This window comes from Tarenaya hassleriana, unplaced genomic scaffold (genome assembly GCF_000463585.1).
Source record: "Tarenaya hassleriana unplaced genomic scaffold, ASM46358v1 Cleome1, whole genome shotgun sequence".
NCBI classification, from domain to species: Eukaryota; Viridiplantae; Streptophyta; class Magnoliopsida; order Brassicales; family Cleomaceae; genus Tarenaya; species Tarenaya hassleriana.
This window is the reverse complement of record NW_010960187.1, coordinates 3,514,273-3,534,532: the sequence shown is the minus strand read 5'-3', so window position 1 is coordinate 3,534,532 and position 20,260 is coordinate 3,514,273. Positions and strand designations below refer to the sequence as shown.

The 20,260-nt window shown below is 41.0% G+C and overlaps 7 protein-coding genes and 2 non-coding genes across 10 annotated transcripts in view; 4 read left to right on the top strand and 5 right to left on the bottom strand.

The window, feature by feature from the left end:
• The window catches only part of LOC104808588 (protein GDAP2 homolog), a 4,754-nt gene extending 1,545 nt beyond the window's left edge, over positions 1–3,209 (bottom strand). Inside the window, exons 1-11 of the mRNA XM_010534297.2 lie at positions 3,077–3,209; positions 2,301–2,708; positions 2,139–2,216; positions 1,958–2,013; positions 1,521–1,640; positions 1,361–1,431; positions 1,192–1,285; positions 778–981; positions 418–669; positions 183–291; positions 21–88 (exon numbers count right to left, since the gene is read on the bottom strand). Of these exons, the coding sequence (XP_010532599.1) occupies positions 21–88; positions 183–291; positions 418–669; positions 778–981; positions 1,192–1,285; positions 1,361–1,431; positions 1,521–1,640; positions 1,958–2,013; positions 2,139–2,216; positions 2,301–2,621 (1,373 nt within the window). The 5' untranslated portion in view covers positions 2,622–2,708; positions 3,077–3,209. The remainder of the gene's footprint in view (positions 1–20; positions 89–182; positions 292–417; positions 670–777; positions 982–1,191; positions 1,286–1,360; positions 1,432–1,520; positions 1,641–1,957; positions 2,014–2,138; positions 2,217–2,300; positions 2,709–3,076) is intronic.
• Positions 3,210–5,202: 1,993 nt separating this feature from the next.
• Positions 5,203–7,700, bottom strand: LOC104808577. The gene is made up of 2 exons (XM_010534286.2): positions 7,116–7,700; positions 5,203–6,995 (listed from the first exon to the last, which is right to left on the bottom strand). Exon 2 carries the CDS (start codon positions 6,967–6,969, stop codon positions 5,530–5,532), a length of 1,440 nt encoding a protein of 479 aa, XP_010532588.1. The 5' UTR covers positions 6,970–6,995; positions 7,116–7,700; the 3' UTR covers positions 5,203–5,529.
• A 795-nt stretch (positions 7,701–8,495) lies between these two features.
• LOC104808568 (putative pentatricopeptide repeat-containing protein At1g26500) lies at positions 8,496–11,027 on the bottom strand. Its single transcript, XM_010534275.1, has 2 exons — positions 9,354–11,027; positions 8,496–9,261 (listed from the first exon to the last, which is right to left on the bottom strand). The coding sequence occupies exon 1, from the start codon at positions 11,010–11,012 to the stop codon at positions 9,489–9,491; it is 1,524 nt and encodes a 507-aa protein (XP_010532577.1). The 5' UTR covers positions 11,013–11,027; the 3' UTR covers positions 8,496–9,261; positions 9,354–9,488.
• Positions 11,028–11,127: 100 nt separating this feature from the next.
• On the bottom strand, positions 11,128–11,200 carry TRNAA-UGC. Its single transcript has one exon. It is a non-coding gene; the product is annotated as a tRNA-Ala (tRNA).
• A 216-nt stretch (positions 11,201–11,416) lies between these two features.
• On the top strand, positions 11,417–13,371 carry LOC104808558 (14-3-3-like protein GF14 iota). Its single transcript, XM_010534263.2, has 6 exons — positions 11,417–11,570; positions 11,742–12,048; positions 12,442–12,529; positions 12,649–12,758; positions 12,861–13,009; positions 13,102–13,371. The coding sequence occupies exons 1-6, from the start codon at positions 11,489–11,491 to the stop codon at positions 13,164–13,166; spliced, it is 801 nt and encodes a 266-aa protein (XP_010532565.1). The 5' UTR covers positions 11,417–11,488; the 3' UTR covers positions 13,167–13,371.
• Positions 13,372–13,662: 291 nt separating this feature from the next.
• LOC104808544 (PLASMODESMATA CALLOSE-BINDING PROTEIN 4-like) lies at positions 13,663–15,140 on the top strand. Of its 2 annotated transcripts, none has more exons than XM_010534252.1 (4): positions 13,663–13,841; positions 13,961–14,203; positions 14,307–14,334; positions 14,619–15,140. In XM_010534252.1, the coding sequence occupies exons 1-4, from the start codon at positions 13,793–13,795 to the stop codon at positions 14,863–14,865; spliced, it is 567 nt and encodes a 188-aa protein (XP_010532554.1). In that variant the 5' UTR covers positions 13,663–13,792; the 3' UTR covers positions 14,866–15,140. The 2 variants fall into 2 exon arrangements, with proteins under 2 accessions (XP_010532554.1, XP_010532545.1); XM_010534243.1 differs by having other exon boundaries at positions 13,665–13,841; positions 14,304–14,334.
• A 474-nt stretch (positions 15,141–15,614) lies between these two features.
• TRNAN-GUU lies at positions 15,615–15,688 on the bottom strand. Its single transcript has one exon. It is a non-coding gene; the product is annotated as a tRNA-Asn (tRNA).
• An 8-nt stretch (positions 15,689–15,696) lies between these two features.
• On the top strand, positions 15,697–17,931 carry LOC104808534 (pentatricopeptide repeat-containing protein At1g69290). Its single transcript, XM_010534232.2, has one exon. It carries the CDS (start codon positions 15,717–15,719, stop codon positions 17,796–17,798), a length of 2,082 nt encoding a protein of 693 aa, XP_010532534.1. The 5' UTR covers positions 15,697–15,716; the 3' UTR covers positions 17,799–17,931.
• Positions 17,932–18,030: 99 nt separating this feature from the next.
• On the top strand, positions 18,031–19,890 carry LOC104808527 (protein SPIRAL1-like 1). The gene is made up of 3 exons (XM_010534219.2): positions 18,031–18,138; positions 18,916–19,189; positions 19,569–19,890. Exons 2-3 carry the CDS (start codon positions 18,941–18,943, stop codon positions 19,647–19,649), a joined length of 330 nt encoding a protein of 109 aa, XP_010532521.1. The 5' UTR covers positions 18,031–18,138; positions 18,916–18,940; the 3' UTR covers positions 19,650–19,890.
• Positions 19,891–20,260: the final 370 nt, after the last annotated feature.

Here is a 20,260-nt window from a genome sequence, read left to right as displayed (position 1 = left end):
AACAAAACTACGAAACTTACAGTTGCAAAGATGCTGCGGAATGGAAGTAGACGATAGTGTAAGGCTTTTGTATCACGGGCTCGAATTCCTGCAAATTTCATAATGGTATTTCCATGTTCCAGAAATTAAATATATAAAATAAGAAGCTGTTTTTCCTTGTGTAACTGGATTTGGTGACATACCTTTACGACATAAAGCACAAACCGCTCCAGATCAAGACACCGAAGCAAAAAGTGTGCTCCTACAATTACCATTACTGGACGACCCTCACTGTCAACACCACCACGGTAGCTGAAGAAAGAAAACACGACTTATTAGCTCATCAATGCGTTCATTTGCCACTGGATTAAAGATATAGAAGGGAAAGTAAGCGGTAAAATGGAGAAAAAACGAAGATATAAAATGTAGAACCCATACACGATTTTCATCTCAGCAATTTCCGAGAGGTTGAGAGAATTAGCTTTAGCAAGGTATCGTGAATGGAGTGAGTATTCCTCCGCAGCAGAGAGTGTGGGTCCACCAAGATCACCGAATCCTAGCAATTTAACAAAATTGAATCCACTTTGTGCTTGTGCGGTTTTCTCCCATTGCTCTATACGCCTCTCATCTGGATCTTTGATCAAGGACATGAAGGCAGGATCCAAATATGAATCCAGATAATGCGAGTTCCTGGAATTATATCAGTTATCGAGCAAGGTCACTGTTACGGGTAACAGATTATTCAAAAAATATAGACAAAAAAGTGCAAAAACCGAAGCCGAAAGAGTTGACACCGACCTTCGTACCAAGGCAAGATCATTGACAGGACGTTCAACTGGGGCTGTGGTTGCTTTGTCCACGGGTTTATTTGGCAGTGCCTGTATTCTGATTTTGCGTTCGTCTATAACCGTCTCCCCATTTTCATCCCCAACATCAGCTGGGAGCTTTGAAATGGCAACTTCTTCCTCGCGTTTGTCTCGAGGAAAATAAAGTGGAAGTAATCTACATTTAGGAAAAATTGCATGTTAATAACAATCAAAATAGCAAGCATGGTATCGGAGAAATAACATCTACCACATGCAGTCTGAAATTAGATGTTATGGTCTTACATGAATATGCTCAGGTCTCTCTCTACGTATCAAGTGATATGAATTCCTAGGGCAGAATCAGCTTTACTTCTCCAAGAAACCGACTGCAGGGAATTCAAGGTACCTTTTATAAATCTCTGTATCAGATGTTGTGGTTGTACAGAAAACAACAGCACCAATTTTATCCGTCTGTTTCTCTAGAAACCGGCGAACAGTCCCTGTATGAAGAGCACACATATAATGGTTGGAAACACTCTTGAAAGCAACATTGTCATTTGAGACAACTGTCTTACTTATGGCAACATGAGCAGCTGGTTCCCGGGGATAGTTTTTCGCTTCAGTGTATATACAGCCCATAGCAATGCTGCAACGTTTTTACATGAACCAAGATTAAGTTATTGATTTCAGAAAGCATAAATACACAAAACAAGTGCAGCATGTCTCGTCATGGACCTTCGAAGCTCGTTGTCAATCAAAAGCTCCAGACACGATCTGTAGCAATGGCTTAGAGCATTCTCTGCTGCTGTATGATACTTCACTGCATACTTTGGGCCTACTGTATGGATAACTCTCCTGGAAAAACAAACAATTGAGCATCCATTGAAACTAAAACCGGAAACTACGGCACAGACTAAGGAACAGCAAAATTACAAATAAGATTTCATGTAACAAGATGTCTGTGGCAAATTTATTGTATGGGACAAGTATACAATACAAAACAGTCTTCAACGATTAAGTTGTTCTATTGTACGAACAGAGATAAATGGAAAAAAAGATATAGCGAAGTGCAGATTCAAGGGGAAACACAGAAATTTCACCTTCAAGGAATACAATAACAACTTTTAGGGATTTTTTCTGCACCGCCGAGGGTGTAGCACAAATGTACTCACCTCGCTGGTAGGTCATAGGCGTTTGTGACTTTAGCCATCCCAGTGCGACATCCACCCTGCCGAGAAAGATGAATATGACCAAGTGAATACCCTCTTCCATGGATCCTTCTTAAACATGACAATATGTACGGTATGAAATTCGTAAGGAAAGAGATAAATAAAGACAAGAAAGAGTTTCTACCAATGTAGCACATTCTTCTGCAAGACCAGATCCAGCAGCCGCATGCAAACCAGGACTACTATGTGCCTCTTCCAAATTCTGCCCTCCGAACAAACAAGAGCATATGAAAAAATGCATAAAGGACATTACTCGTAAGGATCTCGCGATCTTCAGACAGCTTACCTCATTTGTTGAATTTACGACTGCATCAACCTCAAGGTTCCAAGGTTCCCCTCTCCACAAATATATTTTAGAGTTTATTTCGGGATCAACTGGAAATTTGGATAACACCCCGTTTCCGCTACTCTCTGCCTCGGAAGATGAAGCCAAAGGGTTGGCAAAGCACAGGTTGGAAAGGGATGGATCTCCTGCTTCACATTCAAGAGAAGATCTCTGCTCGACATCACTCCACCTCGGAATTTGATCCAAAGTTACGACATAATCACCACTTTCCGTCGGAGATCCACCCCGGGAATCCGTGGCCGTAGCCACGGGCTCATACATCTTCACAAACTATATTATAACATTCTTTTGGCCCCAGCAGAAGAATTTAACGCATCATATAATGGTTTGCTACAACCGCATACTTTCCTGTCAAAGTTTGATCACCGCAGATGACAAAGGAAGAGAAATTCAGGTGAAAAAACGATTGTTTACATAACTGGGAAGTCAAATCCAATCAACAATCTCAAAATTCTCCATTCCCATACAAGAATTACGTAAGCAAATACCATCCACAACGATCGAATTACATATCAGAGATCCAGACATTACCCATCCGTGCATGATGACTAGTAAGAAACGAAAAGCTAAAATTCCAAACCGAAAATTCGAATCAAACCCATCCTAGTGCATGGAAAAGCCAAGGAACAGACAGAGTTTTCACATCCAAAAGGGCGAAAACGGCGAAGCCTCGAATCTCAGCTAACGCACATCGATTTAACATTCAAAACCCTCACCTGGGATTGGGGAGTTCGATTTCACCGACGGAATTACGGAATTATCAAATCCAATTTCCACCTTCGCCACAGTACGAAAAAAAAAAGCTCAACGAGCTACTCAGGCGAGGTAAAAAAACAGAATCAATTTTAATTACAAAAAAAAAAACAATGTAGAAATATTATTTGTCTTTTACTCGAATTTTTTTCCCTCGGAATATACGCTCTATTTTTTCACGAACGACAGCTACTCGAATCTGCGACCGTACAAGTTCAATCCAGTGTCCGATGGATCACCGAACTGAAGGGTAGTCCCTCACAAGACTCTACAAGCAAAAACGGTGTCGTTTCTGTGCCCTGAAAGCTTCTGTGATTTTGGAACCAGGATCATGGGAACTTCCACAAGTTTTTTTTTTTTTTTTGATAAACGGAACTTCCACAAGTTGTGTGAGAGAAAGACGGAGACTGGAGAGTCGTGGCCCATCAGATTCCACGGCGACCAACCCGAAGTCATTACACAGACCCCATCTACAAAGACATGAGTTACAGTTCCACAATTTATGGAACACAACTCATCTCTCTCTCTCTCTCTCTCGCCAACAATAAGCGTGGAAATAGCTATAGTCTTTTCTAAACTAGAAGAAGCCCCTAAGAAAGATCTGAAGACGTAGAATTAAGGATGACATCTTGGGGTTTTATGGTAGCCATTGATGCGGAAGCTAACCCTCTAGTTGTATCAAAAGGGAAAGGTTCTGTCCAGGAACTGCAGTCGCAGAATCTCCCGTGGATCAGTGAACAGATCAAGAATCCTTCAAGAAATGTTCTTGAGAGAGAGAGAGAGGGAGGTGAAGGGAACGGCCCTTTTTTTAAATAATTTCAGAAAATCCATTAAAAAAAAGAATATGGGCTGAAGCCTTGATGATATTAATGGGCCGAGTATGAGCCCATAACGGTATTAGTATTGAGCTTCGTCTCCATAAAGCCCAATTTCTTGGGAAGTTTGGGTAATCCATGACATCCAATTACATATACACACATACATATATATATATATGCATTATACCTTTTATGTATTTCAGTGAAAAAATCATTAAAAATGTGAAAATTGGACTTATAAAGGGAAAGAAAGAGGATGCAGAGATATTTCCATTGGTGAGGACAGGACAACAAAACATTGGAGTGGCGATTCGGCTTTGAAAGTTTGAAACATCAAATCAGATTAAAAAAAAGACCAAATAATAATAATAATAATAACAATAACAATGTCCTCAATGATATTCCATTTTCTCTCAACCAACTTTTTACATTACACTATGCTCTAATTCCTCGTTCCAATTCAAACTTCTATTTTGATGTCCCGAATTAATAAATAATAAACAAATAGTGTTATATTCATACCTTTTATAGTATTTGTGCTTTTGTTTCTTTTTTATTTTCACTTAGTGAGCAAAGCAACATAATGGGAATAATATGGAAGATATAAAATCAATTCTGAGTATTTAATACAAATATTTTAAAATAAAAATAGAACAAGGTTTAGCTTTAAATAATACTAGATAATTTTTAGATTTTTACATAAAAATGAAAAAAAAAACTACAACCCTTTCTTTGCCGAATTGAATTATTCAAAGTAGAGAAAAATCAGCTTAAATCCAGCCATGTAAGGTAGGTTTTTTTTAATGGAGGCCATAAATATTGATTAGCTAAATAAATTATAAAAAAATCATTTTTATGGCATTGTAAAGGGAAAAAAAAAATACTAAAGAGTGCACCAAAACACCATCATTTTCACTACACATAAAAATGCTCAACATCTACCAGAAGGAATTTAAAATTTTATTAAAGTTTCAGATTAAATTTATAAAGTAAAATAAAAATAGTGAGAGTTGACGGCAAGCAATGCAAAAGTTAGGGGTTGAAGAGGAAACTTCCATCCCACTCCAAAGAAGGGCTCTTTTGCCAAGAATTTCCTCACAGAGGCCAAATGTGGTCCTTTTCTGTTCTCTGTTCATAACCATTTCTCTTCACTTCAAACACCACTTGGCATCACCCATCAAGTTTCTAATCGAGAAAGTATGACTCTTAGATCAAAATGATACAAAAGTTTGCAACTTTACATGATTTCTATCAATTTCATATCATCATGAATGTAAAAGATCCAACATTTAGTTAGTGAAGACTTTAAGTGAAAGCTGAAAAAAAAAAAGGAAAGCACAAAATGTGAAAGCTTGTTTGAAGAAGATAAAGAAGAAGAAGCAAGATGTGATGGATCACTACTGTGAAGAAGCTGCCATGATAAGATATCAACAAGATATTGAAAGAACAAATCAATAAGCTTTGATATGAACAGATCAAAAGCTGGTTTTTAACCTTCCCATCTGGAAAGCATTCTTGAATCTGAAGCAAAGCAAGCAAAAAAAGAGAGGAAAATCTCTTTGGATTTCCTCTGAGGGCAGTGCAGTCCAGGTTCTGTTTCATTCATCAACAGGAGCAGGAAGGTTGAGATCTATCATTGTATGATGCATCTCAGTTACTTCCTGTCGGATCACCACTGTGCTGTTCTCATGGCTGCCGATGAAGTGTGATCTCTTGTGTCCGCCTAGAGCCTGACCTGACTTGAAAACCCTGAAGCAGATCGGACACTCGTGCCCTTTGCTTTTCTTTTTCGCATTCGGTTTCTTACTACAAGTGGCTGCAGCTGTTGTGGCCTTGCTACTTCTTCTGCCCTGATGAATCTTGCTTTCTCCGGGAGTGTTTTGGTTTGTGTCTGAACAAGAATCAGCTTCCAAGCTGTTTTCGCCACTGTCGTTGACTGATTCGTTGAATCCATTCGCGTTGAACTCGTATTTCATTTTCTTCCGGCTGTTGGAACAAACCCTCTTGCCCTTTTTCCTTAGATCATACTTTGTTGCAGAACGGCCTGTTCTTCCCTCTTTGTACCATTCTTTCCTCAGTTCAACAGCATTCCTCAGTCTGTTCAAGTTCTTGTCCTGTTTTGCTGGGGAGTTGCTGAATACTGATCCAGATTCGATCACAGCCTTGTTGGATCCGGTGTTTCTGAGAAACCCATCAACGGAGACATCTGAATCTGCCTTCTTTGGGCCATTTCTGAAATACCCAGAATCAGAATTATCAGAATCATCGAGGAGAACATCATTATCCTCAGCAGATCTCGACTGCGAATGGTTTCCCAGTTTCTTTGCGCCCAAAATCTCATCAGCATTACAACAGAATTCTCCAGCATCCTTCACATTGACGATCTTCAAATCTCCCGAAGACAAGGACTTGGTCTCCAGAATCACGGAGTTGTTATCCGATGACTCCCCCAAAGAGTTCCCCAAGTTATGAGCTTTCCTGAAACTGGAATCCTTCGACAGCATCATCAAGCACAATGCCAGTTCTTCCTGTTCTTGTTCGATCTCCGACACAGAAGACGAGTTGCCGTTAGCAAAAGAGACCGAACTGGATTGATTGACATCGCCAAGAACAAAAGCTTTGTGGGGTTTCGTCACTCTTTTGGATCTCCTCCTAATCGGAGCCGACGAAGTTTCAGTATCAGACTGACTGTCCATTACCACTTTCTCCCTGTCGGAATGACAAGCCATATGACCGCAAAGAGCTTTCAGAGCACTGAACCCCTTTCCACACTCTCTACACAGAAAAAGCTGCTGCTGCTTCAAAGAGTTCATCTCAGTTCGATCGGCGAACCTCTTGTTTTTCTTAGGGTTTTCCCTCAGACCGTAACTGGATTGGCCGCCATTGTCAGAGATTTTGAGCTTACTCGCCTCATCCTCGTTTGAATCAACTGAATTCTCGTTCATATGAGTTCGTATGTGGCCTCCGAGTGATTTCCCACAAGAGAACCTCTTGGAACAGAACTTGCACACGAAGTTCCTCTCTCTGTTCTGCTCCATTTGATCGCTCGATCTATCTCAGGCAACTGATCAAACAGGAAGCAAACAGAATCAAAAGGGGATTCCCGAGAAAACAAAAAGGAAAATACCAAACACGAGGAAAAGTATAAAAGGAGGATTGGCGAGAACCCATTCCTCTCAGTTACCTGAAATCTTCGAAACGATGCTGCAAACCCGAAGAACACCCAAATCCCAGATGGCAGAGAGAGAGAGAGAGAGAGAGCAGCAAGTTTGTTGCTTTCGCAGCGATCAGATTTAGGATGTGACAGTTGTTCTGTGCTAAGTACGAGATCCGACCTCCAAGCTAAGAAAAACAAAAACAGGAGACGGGAAAAAAAACACAAACTTTGAAATCCCCAATATCTAAAGTTTGGAAAAAAAAATTGCCCTTTTCTTTTTTTTTTTTTTTGGTAGGAAGAAATAAGAATCAAAAACTTCGGAGAAGAGATGGGTTCCTTAACACGAGTAATCAAAGCTCAGCCGCTTTTCTGGCTCCATTCTGCTTTCTCTCAACAAACGCCGCACACAGTCTCTCTCTCTCTCTCTCTCTCTCTCTCTCTCTCTCTCTCGTTCTCGTGCTGTGTTTGTGTTGGAGTGTGAGGAGAATTCCATGCATGGAAGCAAAAGAAATGGGAAAAAGGGAACAAAAGGTAGAGAAGCACGTGTTCTCTTCGCGAGAAACCCTCTGTCTATTGGATTTGGACGGTCGAGATTTGTTGTTTTCTCTCCTCCACCATTGTAAGATGTAAATCCCTTAATTAAAACTCATTAAATGGTAATCATATATTATATACCTCACTTTTATAACAACGAATCCTTTTATTAACACCATAGGATAACAAAAAATTAAACAGGTAGATACTAAACATCCAAACAAAACCATTTTAGCTCAGTTGATAAATCATCTGAAATATCAATTACTTGAATGAGCTTTTTTAGATTTATTTTTTGATACTCTTTTTTAATAAATTTGAATGGTAAAATAGTTAAAAAAAAATACATATATATGGATAATCTATTGATTTTATTGGTTTAAAAAATATTAAATAAAGATATTGGAATAGTGGAACCGTTAACGTGAGTGGTGAAAGGCCACATATTCCCCTATTCAAAAGCAATAAACTTTGGCATAGAAGATTACGAAGTCTGTTTTGTAGTTTCAACTCCAAATATTAATTTATTCACCTCTCCAAATTATTTATCCCCATCACACACTTAATTTTTTTATTAAAAAAAAAAGAAAAATCCAAACTGTTTTAAATGTAAAGGTAAAATCCATTGTCTTTGAGTTGTTCATGTGGAGATAATTAGTTAAATAAACTGTAGAAGAGGCGTAAAAATTATTTTCATTTGAAATAATCTTTTTTAATTATTAAAACTAAAAAATATTATTAGAAAAAAAAAATAAGAACGGGGGTTTGGCAGAGATAGAATCCAACAACTTACACTATTGTTGATGTGGGAAATAATGGTTTCAGCTTAAAATGTAAGAATCACGTGACATACGGAGTGAGAGGATATACAAATGATAAAAAAAATGAATAATATTATTTTATATATATTATACAAATAATCAAGAGTTAGGGTTTTCTTTATTCGCGAGCAAAGCTTGCTTCTCACGGCAATGGCGGAATTCGCATTCCGACTTCCTTCTTCAGTACAAAAAGTGAAGATCCAGTATCCAATACAAAACTGTAAGAGAGTCCTTCTCAATCAAAAAGAGGAGATTCTGAGCAATTCACACTTCAACCGCAAAAAGATTCCACGACTAAGAAATTGATTCACAAATCTCGGAAAAGAACAACTCAATTCAAGACCTGTTCATCATATATTTCCTCTATGACGCCATGATCATTACATGGCATGATGCCATGTCCTGAATCAACATCGGCTTCCTTGTCGTCACTGCCACTTTCGACGTCTTCATCCTCTCTTGCTTCCTCGTATGACGATGAACACGCCTTATACAGACAGATCCCCTGTCCGGGCAGACAGATTGTTTTCTACCTTCCCATTCAGGAATATCGGCTTGATGATATGATCCAAGAGGAATTCGCTTTCTCGGGGGCTGGTTCCAGAGGGAAATATACACATCCCCGACAGATGCAAATGCTCTCGGGGGTACATCCAAGTTCAAAATAACTTTGAGAAAGAGATGACTGAGTTGTGTCCGTCTACAAGAAGAGCCAGTGCCAAGACCTGGTCTGACCAAAATCTGACTCTTCACCAAAGGTTTTACCATTCAGATAATTCACCAGCTTGGGGAATTACAGAGATTCCCCTCATTCTTTACTGTCCCGCAAAAGCAAATCACATTCAAAAGTTCAACCCTCTAACAATAACATTAGAATTCACAAGCGATTCATATTTACAGACTTACTTACCCGTCGTTTTCTGGGGAATAGATGGGAGATGAACAGCTTCATCAAACTGAATCGTCTTATTGCTACAATCAATCGGCTGATTCTTCATCAAACTCTTCAGGAAGAATCAGCCACAATATGAGTTGAGCATCCTTATTATGAGGCAATTGCTCTCTCTCTTCTTCTGTCTCTAGTAGCCATTTTCTCCCCATACCTTTGGAATATGTCGGCCAGATCAAACGAACCCACCTCTCTGAACTTCTTAGCAATCTCTTCAAACATCACCACACCTTCCTCATTCGAGTAACAATGCAAGAACATGCTGTAATCGAATCTCGGCACTTCAAGCCCTCTCTCCATCGTTCTCTCCACATATTTTGTGGCTTCTAATCGTTTCCCTGCCTTAATCAAACCTCCTACGAATACAGTATCGAAATTCACTAACGGGTCAGGTCCTTTCCTCCCTCTCTTCCCCAGATGCCCTTGCAACAACATAATGTATGTATGCATAATCGGCTCACACCCTCTCTTTATCATCTCCCTGAACACATCTGTTGCCTCGCCAGCCCGTTTCATCTTTAACAGTCCTTTTATCAGTGCATGATAGATGCCGATATCGGGGTTTTCAATTCCTTCCAGAATCTTATAAGCCTCTGCAACTCGTCTTCTCACCAAAAGTCCATAGATTATCGACGCCCAAGTCAGATTATCCACTTGGATGCCTCTTTGACGCATTTCATCGAACATCTCGCGTGCGGTTTCGATTCTGCCATTTTTGCACATCGGATCGATCACAATCCTATAGAAAGAGGCATCCAGATCCTCTGCCTTTCTCAACTTTATCACGTTGAAAACCTTCATAGCTTCTTCATATTGATTTTTCTTGAAAAATGTTTCCATGATCTTCTTACCGGCTTCAATATCAAGCTCGAACCCTTCATCTATCATCAAATTCCAGAGCTTTGCTGCTTCGATCAGGTCACCCACATCGCAAAACCCTTCTATCATCGTTCTGTAAGTAATCTCGTTCGGTTTGATACACTCCTTCAGCTTTGTGACGACAAATTTAGTTTCTTCAACAAGCTTGTTCTTACAGAGAGTTTCCACAGCCCTGTTCAACGTTTGTACATTATAGGAATATCCAAAATCGTTCATCAGATGGAAGAAATTCACGCATTTCTTCAGTTCTCGAGCAGAAGCAAGCGTCTTCAACACGATTCGAAACGTCTTATCGTTCGCCAATCGGCGTCTCCCAGTCTCCTGAGCCATCTCCCAGAAAAGATCAGTGTTTCTGGACTTACCAATGACGTCGAGCATCTTGTTGAAGGTAGTGGAGGAATGGGGGAATTCAGGGTCGTGAGTCTGAGCGTATAAGAAGAAGCGGTGAACGGGACGCCATGAGAGGGGGAACTTGTGGCAGACCTGGAGGAAGAACTCATGAGTGAGTTGGAACTCGGTGGATGAGAGCTTCGAGGCGAGTCGCGAATCGGACGAGTCCTGCTGCTGGTAGAGAATAGTGCAAACGCGGAGGAGGTGGTCCTGGTTCACCGACGTAATGGCGGTCGGAGTGAGTTCCCCGTGAGTTGACTCGGTCTTAAATCGGCGGTAGAAGAAGGAGAAACGCCGCATATAGTTTCCGACGGTCATCATTCTCGGAGACGCAGCGGCGGCGATCGCCATCGAAGGGCACGCAGAATCACCGACGAAATTTAGGAAGATAATTAAAAGAACAAATATAAAAAAATAATAAATATATTTCCTTAAAATTAAAATTTTGTAAATATTTAATGGTTAATGGAGATGCAGGGGATCGAACCCTGTACCTCTCGCATGCAAAGCGAGCGCTCTACCATTTGAGCTACATCCCCTTTGCTCAATATTTAAAATCTAGAAAATTATAACAAGTCCTAAGTTAGTTAAAATTCAGCGAAGAAAAAGCGGGAACGAAGGGGACAAAACAGAGCATTACAGATCCAACGGTCGAAATTCGGTCTTCATTCCGCCATTCGCTGCCATCTCCTAACCTCAGATATTATATATATATATATATATATATATATTCTCTCTTAACGTCGAAGGAAAAAAGAAGATATCTCTGCTTCATTTTATTTCATCCTTTTTCTGTTGTGATTAATTCTTCCATCGCAGAAAAAAAAATGTCTTCTTCAGGTTCCGACAAAGAGAGAGAGACCTTCGTTTACTTGGCCAAGCTCTCCGAACAAGCCGAACGATATGACGGTAATCTTTATACATACATACATACATGTATATGTATATATATGCCTGTATATGTATATTCTTTTGTTTCGATCTGGCATCTTCCGTCACGTTTCGTTTGTAAACGGATCAAGCCCTTCCATTAAAAAGATATATATATATATATATATATATGCGCATGAATCGATGCAGAGATGGTGGAGACGATGAAGAAGGTGGCTCGGCTGAACAGCGAGATGTCCGTAGAGGAGAGGAACCTTTTATCTGTCGGATACAAGAACGTGATCGGGGCGAGACGTGCGTCGTGGAGGATAATGTCGTCCATCGAGCAGAAGGAGGAATCCAAAGGCAACGAATCTAACGTAAAGATCATCAAAGGGTACCGTCAGAAGGTCGAGGAAGAACTCTCCAAGATCTGCGAGGACATCCTCGGAATCATCGATCAGAATCTCGTCCCACATGCTTCATCCGGCGAAGCCACTGTATTCTACTACAAGATGTGAGTCTCCCCCCCCCATCCACCCTGCCGGAATTATCCCATCTCGTATTCGTTTATCGATTATCCGAGAGTCTGGTATACGATATATATTTGGAGTTGATTCGAATCGAGTATCTGATATATTTTTTGGGTTACACAAACCCAAACCCGAAATTTCATTAGGTTTATATATAATATCATTTTGATACTCTTAGGTAATACATGATTTTGAGCAGAATTATCTGCATTTGAAGCCGGTTATCGAATATTCCTCGCGCTATAATTTGATATCATCTCATATAATATTCAGATATTCAAAGTTCGGATTTTTTTTCGTTACTGTTCCTTGTCTTAATATTGATTTTTAAGAGAAATTAAACCGATATTCTATCCATCTCGATTACGAATGTGTAGGAAAGGAGACTATTGCCGGTATCTGGCCGAGTTCAAGACTGAGGCCGAGAGGAAAGAAGCCGCCGAGCAATCTCTCAAAGGCTACGAGGTACGTCAGTGAGATCAGTCCATCATTTGTTGAAAACCTCTGATTGACTTGGAGGCTTTTCAAGAACAGAGACGAACCATTTCTTTCCGACATGAAGCTTGTTTGGTTTTTTGGGACAGGCTGCAACTCAAGCTGCAAGCACAGAGCTCCCTTCGACCCACCCGATCCGTCTCGGCCTCGCCCTCAACTTTTCCGTATTCTACTACGAGATCATGAACTCCCCCGAAAGGTTCGACTGATATACAAATTCAAACCGAAATGAACGTTTCAGATCACTTGGATATAAACGAGAGAAAGTTCGTCTTTTTAACGCTCATCGGAATCTTTTCAGAGCTTGCCACTTGGCGAAGCAAGCGTTCGATGAGGCCATCGCTGAGTTGGATACGCTAAGCGAGGAATCGTATAAAGACAGCACGTTGATCATGCAGCTTCTGAGAGACAACCTCACTCTCTGGACCTCCGACCTGCCTGAAGACGGAGGTGATCTTTTGTCTGAAAACCCTAAAAAACGCGTATGATCTGATTCTTTTCGAAACATCTTTCAAAACTGGAAACGGGGTTCTGTGTTTTAGGTGATGATAACATCAAGCAAGAAGAGCAGAAGCCTGCAGAAGCTGCAGAGGGAATTCAACATTGAAATGGGCACAAGATTTTCACCCTTTTTTCTTTCTCGTCTGATTAAATTTTTTGTTTTTACAAAAGTTTTTCTGAAGTTCGATGAAATATTGAGTTCGACCCAGAAGAAGACAGAGGCCAGTTTCTACGTTCGTTTTTTTTGTCTGTGTTTGATATCGGGTGCTTATGTTATGTATACATACATATATATATATATATATATATTGATTATCTTATCTTACACGCTTCATTGTTTCACTATAGACTCTACATCGCTGAAATATTACCTTGCAAAATCTACTATTAGTCAAGAATTTTCTACCTGAAAATCTTTCTTAGAACATGCCACCATTAATGGGTGTTGAGATCAATATCCCTACCAACAAATATTGTAGCATATGATATTAAAAAAATGTACATATGGTTTGTAAAATAAGGTGTCTAAAAATGTCTTCGGAGACAAATAATTATACACTAGAATGCAAAGAGAATACGAAAAAAATACAGATATATATATATACACACATCTTCACAGTGCCTCTCCAGAACTCTCTCTCTCTATGTCTATGTGGATTCCGTCTTTGGGCCAATACTTCGATCTCAGCTTCTTCTTGGATCATCTTTCAGCAGACAGAGATTGCATCAACCATGGCGGTTTTGCTCCTTCTATTTCTCATTTTCTCCATGATTTATTCAAGTAAGCTCAAAGAAAACTTCAAAGACCAATCCCAGAAAAAAAATCACCAACCCTTTTCTCAAAATCTCAAATTTTTCATTGAACCCACTAACCTCACATCTGTTTTGGACACACGACAGACGCGGCTTACTGTGTATGCAAGGATGGAGGCGGCGAAGCAGTTCTTCAGAAGGCAATAGACTACGCTTGTGGGGCAGGAGCAGATTGTGCCCAGATCCAACAGAACGGTCAGTGTTTCCAACCAAACACCGTCAAGAACCACTGTGACGTCGCCGTCAACAGTTACTATCAGCGCAAGGCCTCCTCCGGTGCCACCTGTGACTTCAATGGCGCCGCCGTACTCACCAACTCTCCTCCTTCAGGTAATCTTTTGCAAAAACCAGAAAGACCCTTTTCTCTGATTTGGATCAGCTTTGTCGATTTTGTTGCTAAAGTTTCTCTCTTGCTCTGTTGATCTTGCAGCAGCTGCTTCAAACTGTTTATCTGGTTCAGGGTATGTTGTTCTATCGGATCTCTGTTTTTTTTTCTCTCCCTGATGATTGCGATATAGTTATCTTTAAGCTTTTTTCACAAGAATACAAGTTTTTTAAGGTAAAGTCTTAGTTTAAATGTCTCTATTGCATCTGTCATGTTTAGTTCTTAAGGTCCTTGAAGTTGAATTCGTTGTTTCTGGGTAGGTTTTCTACTATTTGCTCATCTTATGTGGTTAGTGTCTTTTGGGACAATGGTTGTGATTTATGACAGATTGATTGCGGTTTTCTCTTGTTGCTCTTACAGCTCCACCGGAACTCCAACCACCGGAAATCCGACCAACGGAGCACCGGCAATGGGAACTCCGACCACAGGGAACCCGACATCGACTTCATCCTCATCCTCGGTGTTTCCAGGCACCACAGTGGGCCCCACCGGAAGCGGCTTAGGTGACCAGAACGCCGGAGAAACGCGCTCTACCCAAACCGCCGCCGCCACCGCTGTCGTCTCTCTAACCGTGGCTCTGTCTAGATGGTATCTGATAGACGGCTGATATTTTGCCACGTGGGGGCTTAGCGCAACGGCTATATCTCTGTCTCGTTCTCACTTTCTCTTGTAGGGTTTGGGGGAATTGGATTCCTAATCAAGAGCTTTTTATTTTGTACATCCTGAGAATGAGATGCCCTTTCGTTTGTATTCTTTACCTGCATGTTCAAGAAAAGGCGAATCCTTTGGACATGATTTCCGTCTGTAAAAGAAACATACTTTCTGAAAACAGTGTGATGGCTGGAGATTCTTACAGGCCGGTCGTTGATCTGTCTTCCATTAGTTTCTCCATTGTTCCGAAATGGTAAGCATCAATTGGTTTTTTTTTTCTGTACTTTTCTTTTGATTATTGCAGATTGGTTGGGTTTGCTTTTCCCCCAAAAAAAAAAACCTCGGTGGGGTTTGAATCGGATACTGGTCGTAGTGGGGAAGAAGAGCATGATTCCTATGGACCCAGATTTCCATTTCTCTTTCTGCTGAAGATGGAAAAAGTTAATAGATTTCTTTTTTTCAGATAATTTTTCTGCTATTCCCTTTGGAAATGAGTTCAAAGTTCAAACCCGAAACCGTTTGCCATTAAAGATGGATTCGGCAAGTAGCTGTTATTGTAAGGCGATGTATGGTACGACTTCAAGAATTTCCATGACTTGGTTGCTTCTTGCTTGTGTAAGAAATGAAGGAAATACAATATTATCAAGATTTCTGCAAGAAAATTTAAACAGGGGAAAAAAACAAAATATAAATATAAAGAAGGGACGCTAGAAGGAGGGGTTGAACCTCCGACCTTGTGGTTAACAGCCACACGCTCTAACCAACTGAGCTATTCCAGCTTTTGATTAAAAGGAATCACATCGTATAATGAACCTATCAAAAGTTCCAGCAATATCGATTCCGATGCTCGGAACGAGACGATCAACGCTTCATAGAATGATCGGAAAAACTCTCGCTTCTTCAATCCGACGGAGACTCTTCTCCTCTTCTTCTTCTTCCACTACTGAAACGCCGTCCCTTTATTCCTTTCTCCGACCTTCTCTCTTTTCCGACAAACCAACCTCCATTACTCCGCCGCCATCGCCGCCTCAAAACCCCAAAACCCTAACCCTAGAACAGAAATCCTCCCTCGAATCCGCTCTCCTCAATTCACTCACCGCCCTTCATACAGATGAAGCCTGGAAGGCCTTTCGATCTCTCACCGCCGCCTCTACCCTCCCCGACAAGCATCTTACGAACTCCCTCATCACCCATCTGTCCTCCCTCCATGGCGATGGCGGCGGCGGTGAAAAAAATGCCCACAACCTCAAGCGGGCTTTTGCTTCCGCTGCTTACGTCATGGAGAAAAACCCGATTTTTCTGGAGTTCGAGACCGTCATTTCGCTTCTGGGTTCCATGAAATCGGCCAACGCAGCTGCTCCGGCGTTGGCTTTGGTCAAGTGCATGTTCAAGAACAGGTACTTTGTTCCTTTTGATCTCTGGGGGCATGTTATAATCGATATCTGCCGGAAAAATGGTGGCTTGGCGGCGTTTCTCAGGGTCTTTAGGGAAAGTTGCAGAATTGCTGTCGATGAGAAGCTGGATTTCATGAAACCGGATTTGGCGGCGTGTAATGCTGCCCTAGAATCGTGCTGCAGGCAGTTGGAGTCAGTGAGTGATGCTGAGAGCGTGGTCGAAACTATGGCCGTTTTGGGTGTGAAGCCCGATGAATCAAGTTTTGGGTTTCTTGCTTATTTGTTTGCACTGAAGGGGCGCCCGGAGAAGATAAACGAATTGGAGAATTTGATGGATGGTTTTGGTTTTAAAAGCAAAAAGATCCTTTATTGCAACATGGTCAGTGGGTATGTTAAGGCGGGTGATTTAGCTACTGTCTCAAATGTTATCCTGCATTGTCTGAAAGAAGAAGGAGAAGACTCGATCTTTGGGGAAGATACTTATTGTGAAGTGGTGAAAGGGTTTATGGAGAATAAAAGCATAAAGAACTTAGCAACTCTGATAATTGAAGCCCAGAAGTTGGAATCTTCAACTGTAGCTGTTGATAAATCAGTTGGATTTGGAATCATAAATGCTTGTGTCAATCTTGGATTTTCGGATAAAGCACACAGTATTCTCGACGAGATGAATGCTCGGGGAGGGTCAGTGGGGCTTGGGGTTTATGTCCCGATCTTGAAAGCCTACTGCAAAGAGTACAGAACGGCTGAAGCTACTCAACTCGTAGCTGAGATTACCGGCTCGGGACTTCAATTAGATGTAGAGACTTATGAAGCTTTGATCGAGGCATCCATGACAAACCAGGATTTCCTATCCGCGTTTACGTTGTTCAGGGATATGCGAGAAGCAAGAGGTCCCGATCTGAAAGGTAGCTACTTGACAATAATGACGGGTCTCCTCGAGAATCAGAGACCAGAGTTAATGGCAGCGTTCTTGGATGAAGTTGTGGGAGACCCTCGGGTAGAGGTGAAGTCCCATGACTGGAATTCAATCATTCACGCGTTCTGCAAATCCGGGCGGTTAGAAGATGCGAGGAGGACATTCAGGAGGATGGTTTTCTTACAGTTTGAGCCGAATAACCAGACATACTTGTCACTGATCAATGGGTATGTCAGTGGGGAGAAGTACTTCAATGTCCTGCTGTTGTGGAATGAGATGAAAGGGAAGATATCATCATCAGGAGGAGGAGAAGGAGAAGGAGAGAAGAAGAAGACAAAGCTGGACCATGCACTGGTGGATGGTTTCTTGTATGCATTGGTGAAAGGAGGATTCTTTGATGCAGCCATGAAAGTTGTGGAGAAATCTCAGGAGATGAAGATATTTGTGGATAAGTGGAGATACAAGCAGGCTTTCATGGAGAATCACAAGAAGATTAGTGTGTCGAAGCTGAGGAAGAGAAACTTGAAGAAAATGGAAGCGCTCATTGCCTTCAAGAACTGGGCTGGCCTCAGTTCGTGAAGCTTTCAGGACACATGCCAATAGGCTTCTCTTTCTGTAATGATAATATTCGCTTTTACCTATTTATTTATTTATTAAAAACCAAACGACACCGTTTTGAAGTCAGCAGAAATTACTATTTCCACTCTCTCTTTTTTCTCCTTGCAACGAAAGATTCGTTCTGGACGAAGTAAAAACGCGGCGTGGAAATATCATATTCTCGTTTAAGAAAGAGAGAATTTCTTCGCGTCCCCTCTCTTCTCCACTTTGCTTATATATCACGGGCGTCTTGCTTTCGCTCACTGGCTCTTTCTCCCTCGCTCCTTCTCGGATCATTAGATCTGATCTCTTATCGCCTCAGGTAAATCTCTCGGTCGAATCCCTAGGATGTGTTTTCTAGATCGATTCTTCGTCGTGTTTATTGTTGTTCTTTTGGGTTGAAATCGTTGCTGGTGAGTTGAATGGTATCCCCGATCTCGATATGTTTTGTGTTGTTTTCTCTTTGAGCGATGATGTCTGGATTTGATTTCGATCGAGATGCTGCTCTCTTGCTGATTCGTGGTCTGCTGCTCTCAAAATTGTATCAATGTGTTAGCTATCGAAAACAATGATGCAGGGTAGGGTTTTTAAGTGTCCTTTCGGAGTGTGTCATTTGGCATGCTGCGTTGTTTCTGGAAATTCGTCTGTTGTCGATGACCTTCTGATTTGTTCATATGGATCTCTGAAGTCAAAATCGCTGCATGGATGTGTTTGTTCTCTCTTATTGTCGTCAAGTGAGATTTCAAATTGGGGACCATTAGCTCAAGTGTTCACTGAAGTACCAATGAGTTTTATTGTGTCATTGGCTTTTTTGCTTGCTATAGGTTTTGGGTTACACATTTCTCTCTCTAATTGTATTTTTTTTTACCTTTTTTGTGAAATATGGTGTTTGAGGCTTGGGAAATAAACTCTCCTTTGATATGAAACGGGTGCTTTTGTTAGCTCTTGATCTCAGGAATATCAAAGAAATTTTGTTCAGAAATCTGGGAATTGAGTGACTTAATGATTGTACAGTCTTCTTTAATGTGATTCCATCATTTTTCGAATACCGTGGATTTTCTCTTGATTCCAGTTGCCATCTCTCTTGTACGTTTCTTAGGAGATTTCGCAAGAAGTGATAAAGAATGGGCCGTGGAGTTAGTGCGGGTGGCGGGCAGAGTTCCTTGGGGTATCTTTTCGGCAGTGGAGAGGCACCAAAGCCAGCTGCTAACAATGCTCCAGTTGAAACTCACCCTGTAGATGCCCCACCGCCATCTAAACCCGTTGCTCCTCAACCCGTGGATGTGACAAAGCAGGTTCCTGCTGGTATCAATAGCACCTCTGCCAACAACTACATGCGAGCTGACGGGCAGAACACTGGCAACTTCCTTACCGTAAGATTTGTTTTCCCGGTATTTTGGTCAATTATTATATGCTGTCTAATTTATTTTATGTCAGGCACTTTGATAAATCTTGTGAGGTTGGTCAGTAGATGCTAAATTTCTTGAGGAGTTGCATTAGGTCAAGAAGACAAGGAAAAAGAGGAGATAATAATTGCATTCATGTTTGTTAGTGAAGTTAAAGATCAAGGTCTAGTTGACAAAACCTCTTTCCTGCATTGTCTATAGTGGTCATATTCATTCAGAATATTGCAAATCCTCGGCGAATTCATAAGTTTTTTGGAGTGTTTGGCTTGCAAGTAATCGTCTAGAGACTTCGTTTTCTCGTTGGAGAGCAATGTTAGAATGAGAAAGCACGGGTTTTGTGACGCAGGATCGGCCATCAACTAAGGTTCATGCTGCTCCTGGAGGCGGCTCGTCTCTTGGATACCTCTTTGGTGGGGGAAGCAACTGATACATACTTCCTTCATCACTATCCTCTTTTAATGGGAAGAAAAAAGCCTTGTGTGTTATTCTTGTGAAACCTAAACCTATTGTTCTTTGAGAAACTCCCTGTCCTTTGTGTTTAACTAAAAGAAGTAAAAACAACAGAAGTTGTAATGTCTGAGAATTGTAGGGGCAAATGTCTGTATGGTTGTGTTCAGACTCCTAAACCTGAAACCCCAAAAAAAATCTATTGTCAAATTGCATCATCATCAACATCTCTACTGTACTATCATCATCCACTGAACACCCAAATGTTTTGGAAGAACAATTCATCATTGACATGGATGATCACAGCAAGGGTTCTTTCACCATTATATGACATATAATGGATAATGCATGATACAGATTTAACATATAATATATGTGAACAAATTTATGTGTAAGCACAGGGCTGATACTCATACATTAAAGAGATACAAAGGCTTCCTTTAAAGAATCAGATACCTCACACCATAGAACTTCAGAAGAAAAGAAAACAAATCCAATCTATCGTATCTGTTATTCGAAATGTATCAAAGGGCGGGAGGATTGGAGTTCACAGAGAGACAATTTTGACTCGATTCCCCCCCCCCCCCCCAA

Coding starts and splice junctions, on each gene's coding strand:
- LOC104808577 (XM_010534286.2), bottom strand. CDS start 6,969: ATGGAGCAGAACAGAGAGAGGAACTTCGTGTGCAAGTTCTGTTCCAAG.
- LOC104808568 (XM_010534275.1), bottom strand. CDS start 11,012: ATGGCGATCGCCGCCGCTGCGTCTCCGAGAATGATGACCGTCGGAAAC.
- LOC104808558 (XM_010534263.2), top strand. CDS start 11,489: ATGTCTTCTTCAGGTTCCGACAAAGAGAGAGAGACCTTCGTTTACTTG. Junction 12,530..12,648: donor AATCTCTCAAAGGCTACGAG/GTACGTCAGTGA, acceptor TTTTTGGGACAG/GCTGCAACTCAAGCTGCAAG. Junction 12,759..12,860: donor ATCATGAACTCCCCCGAAAG/GTTCGACTGATA, acceptor GAATCTTTTCAG/AGCTTGCCACTTGGCGAAGC.
- LOC104808544 (XM_010534243.1), top strand. CDS start 13,793: ATGGCGGTTTTGCTCCTTCTATTTCTCATTTTCTCCATGATTTATTCA. Junction 14,204..14,303: donor CACCAACTCTCCTCCTTCAG/GTAATCTTTTGC, acceptor TTGATCTTGCAG/CAGCTGCTTCAAACTGTTTA. Junction 14,335..14,618: donor AACTGTTTATCTGGTTCAGG/GTATGTTGTTCT, acceptor TTGCTCTTACAG/CTCCACCGGAACTCCAACCA.
- LOC104808534 (XM_010534232.2), top strand. CDS start 15,717: ATGAACCTATCAAAAGTTCCAGCAATATCGATTCCGATGCTCGGAACG.
- LOC104808527 (XM_010534219.2), top strand. CDS start 18,941: ATGGGCCGTGGAGTTAGTGCGGGTGGCGGGCAGAGTTCCTTGGGGTAT. Junction 19,190..19,568: donor ACACTGGCAACTTCCTTACC/GTAAGATTTGTT, acceptor TTTGTGACGCAG/GATCGGCCATCAACTAAGGT.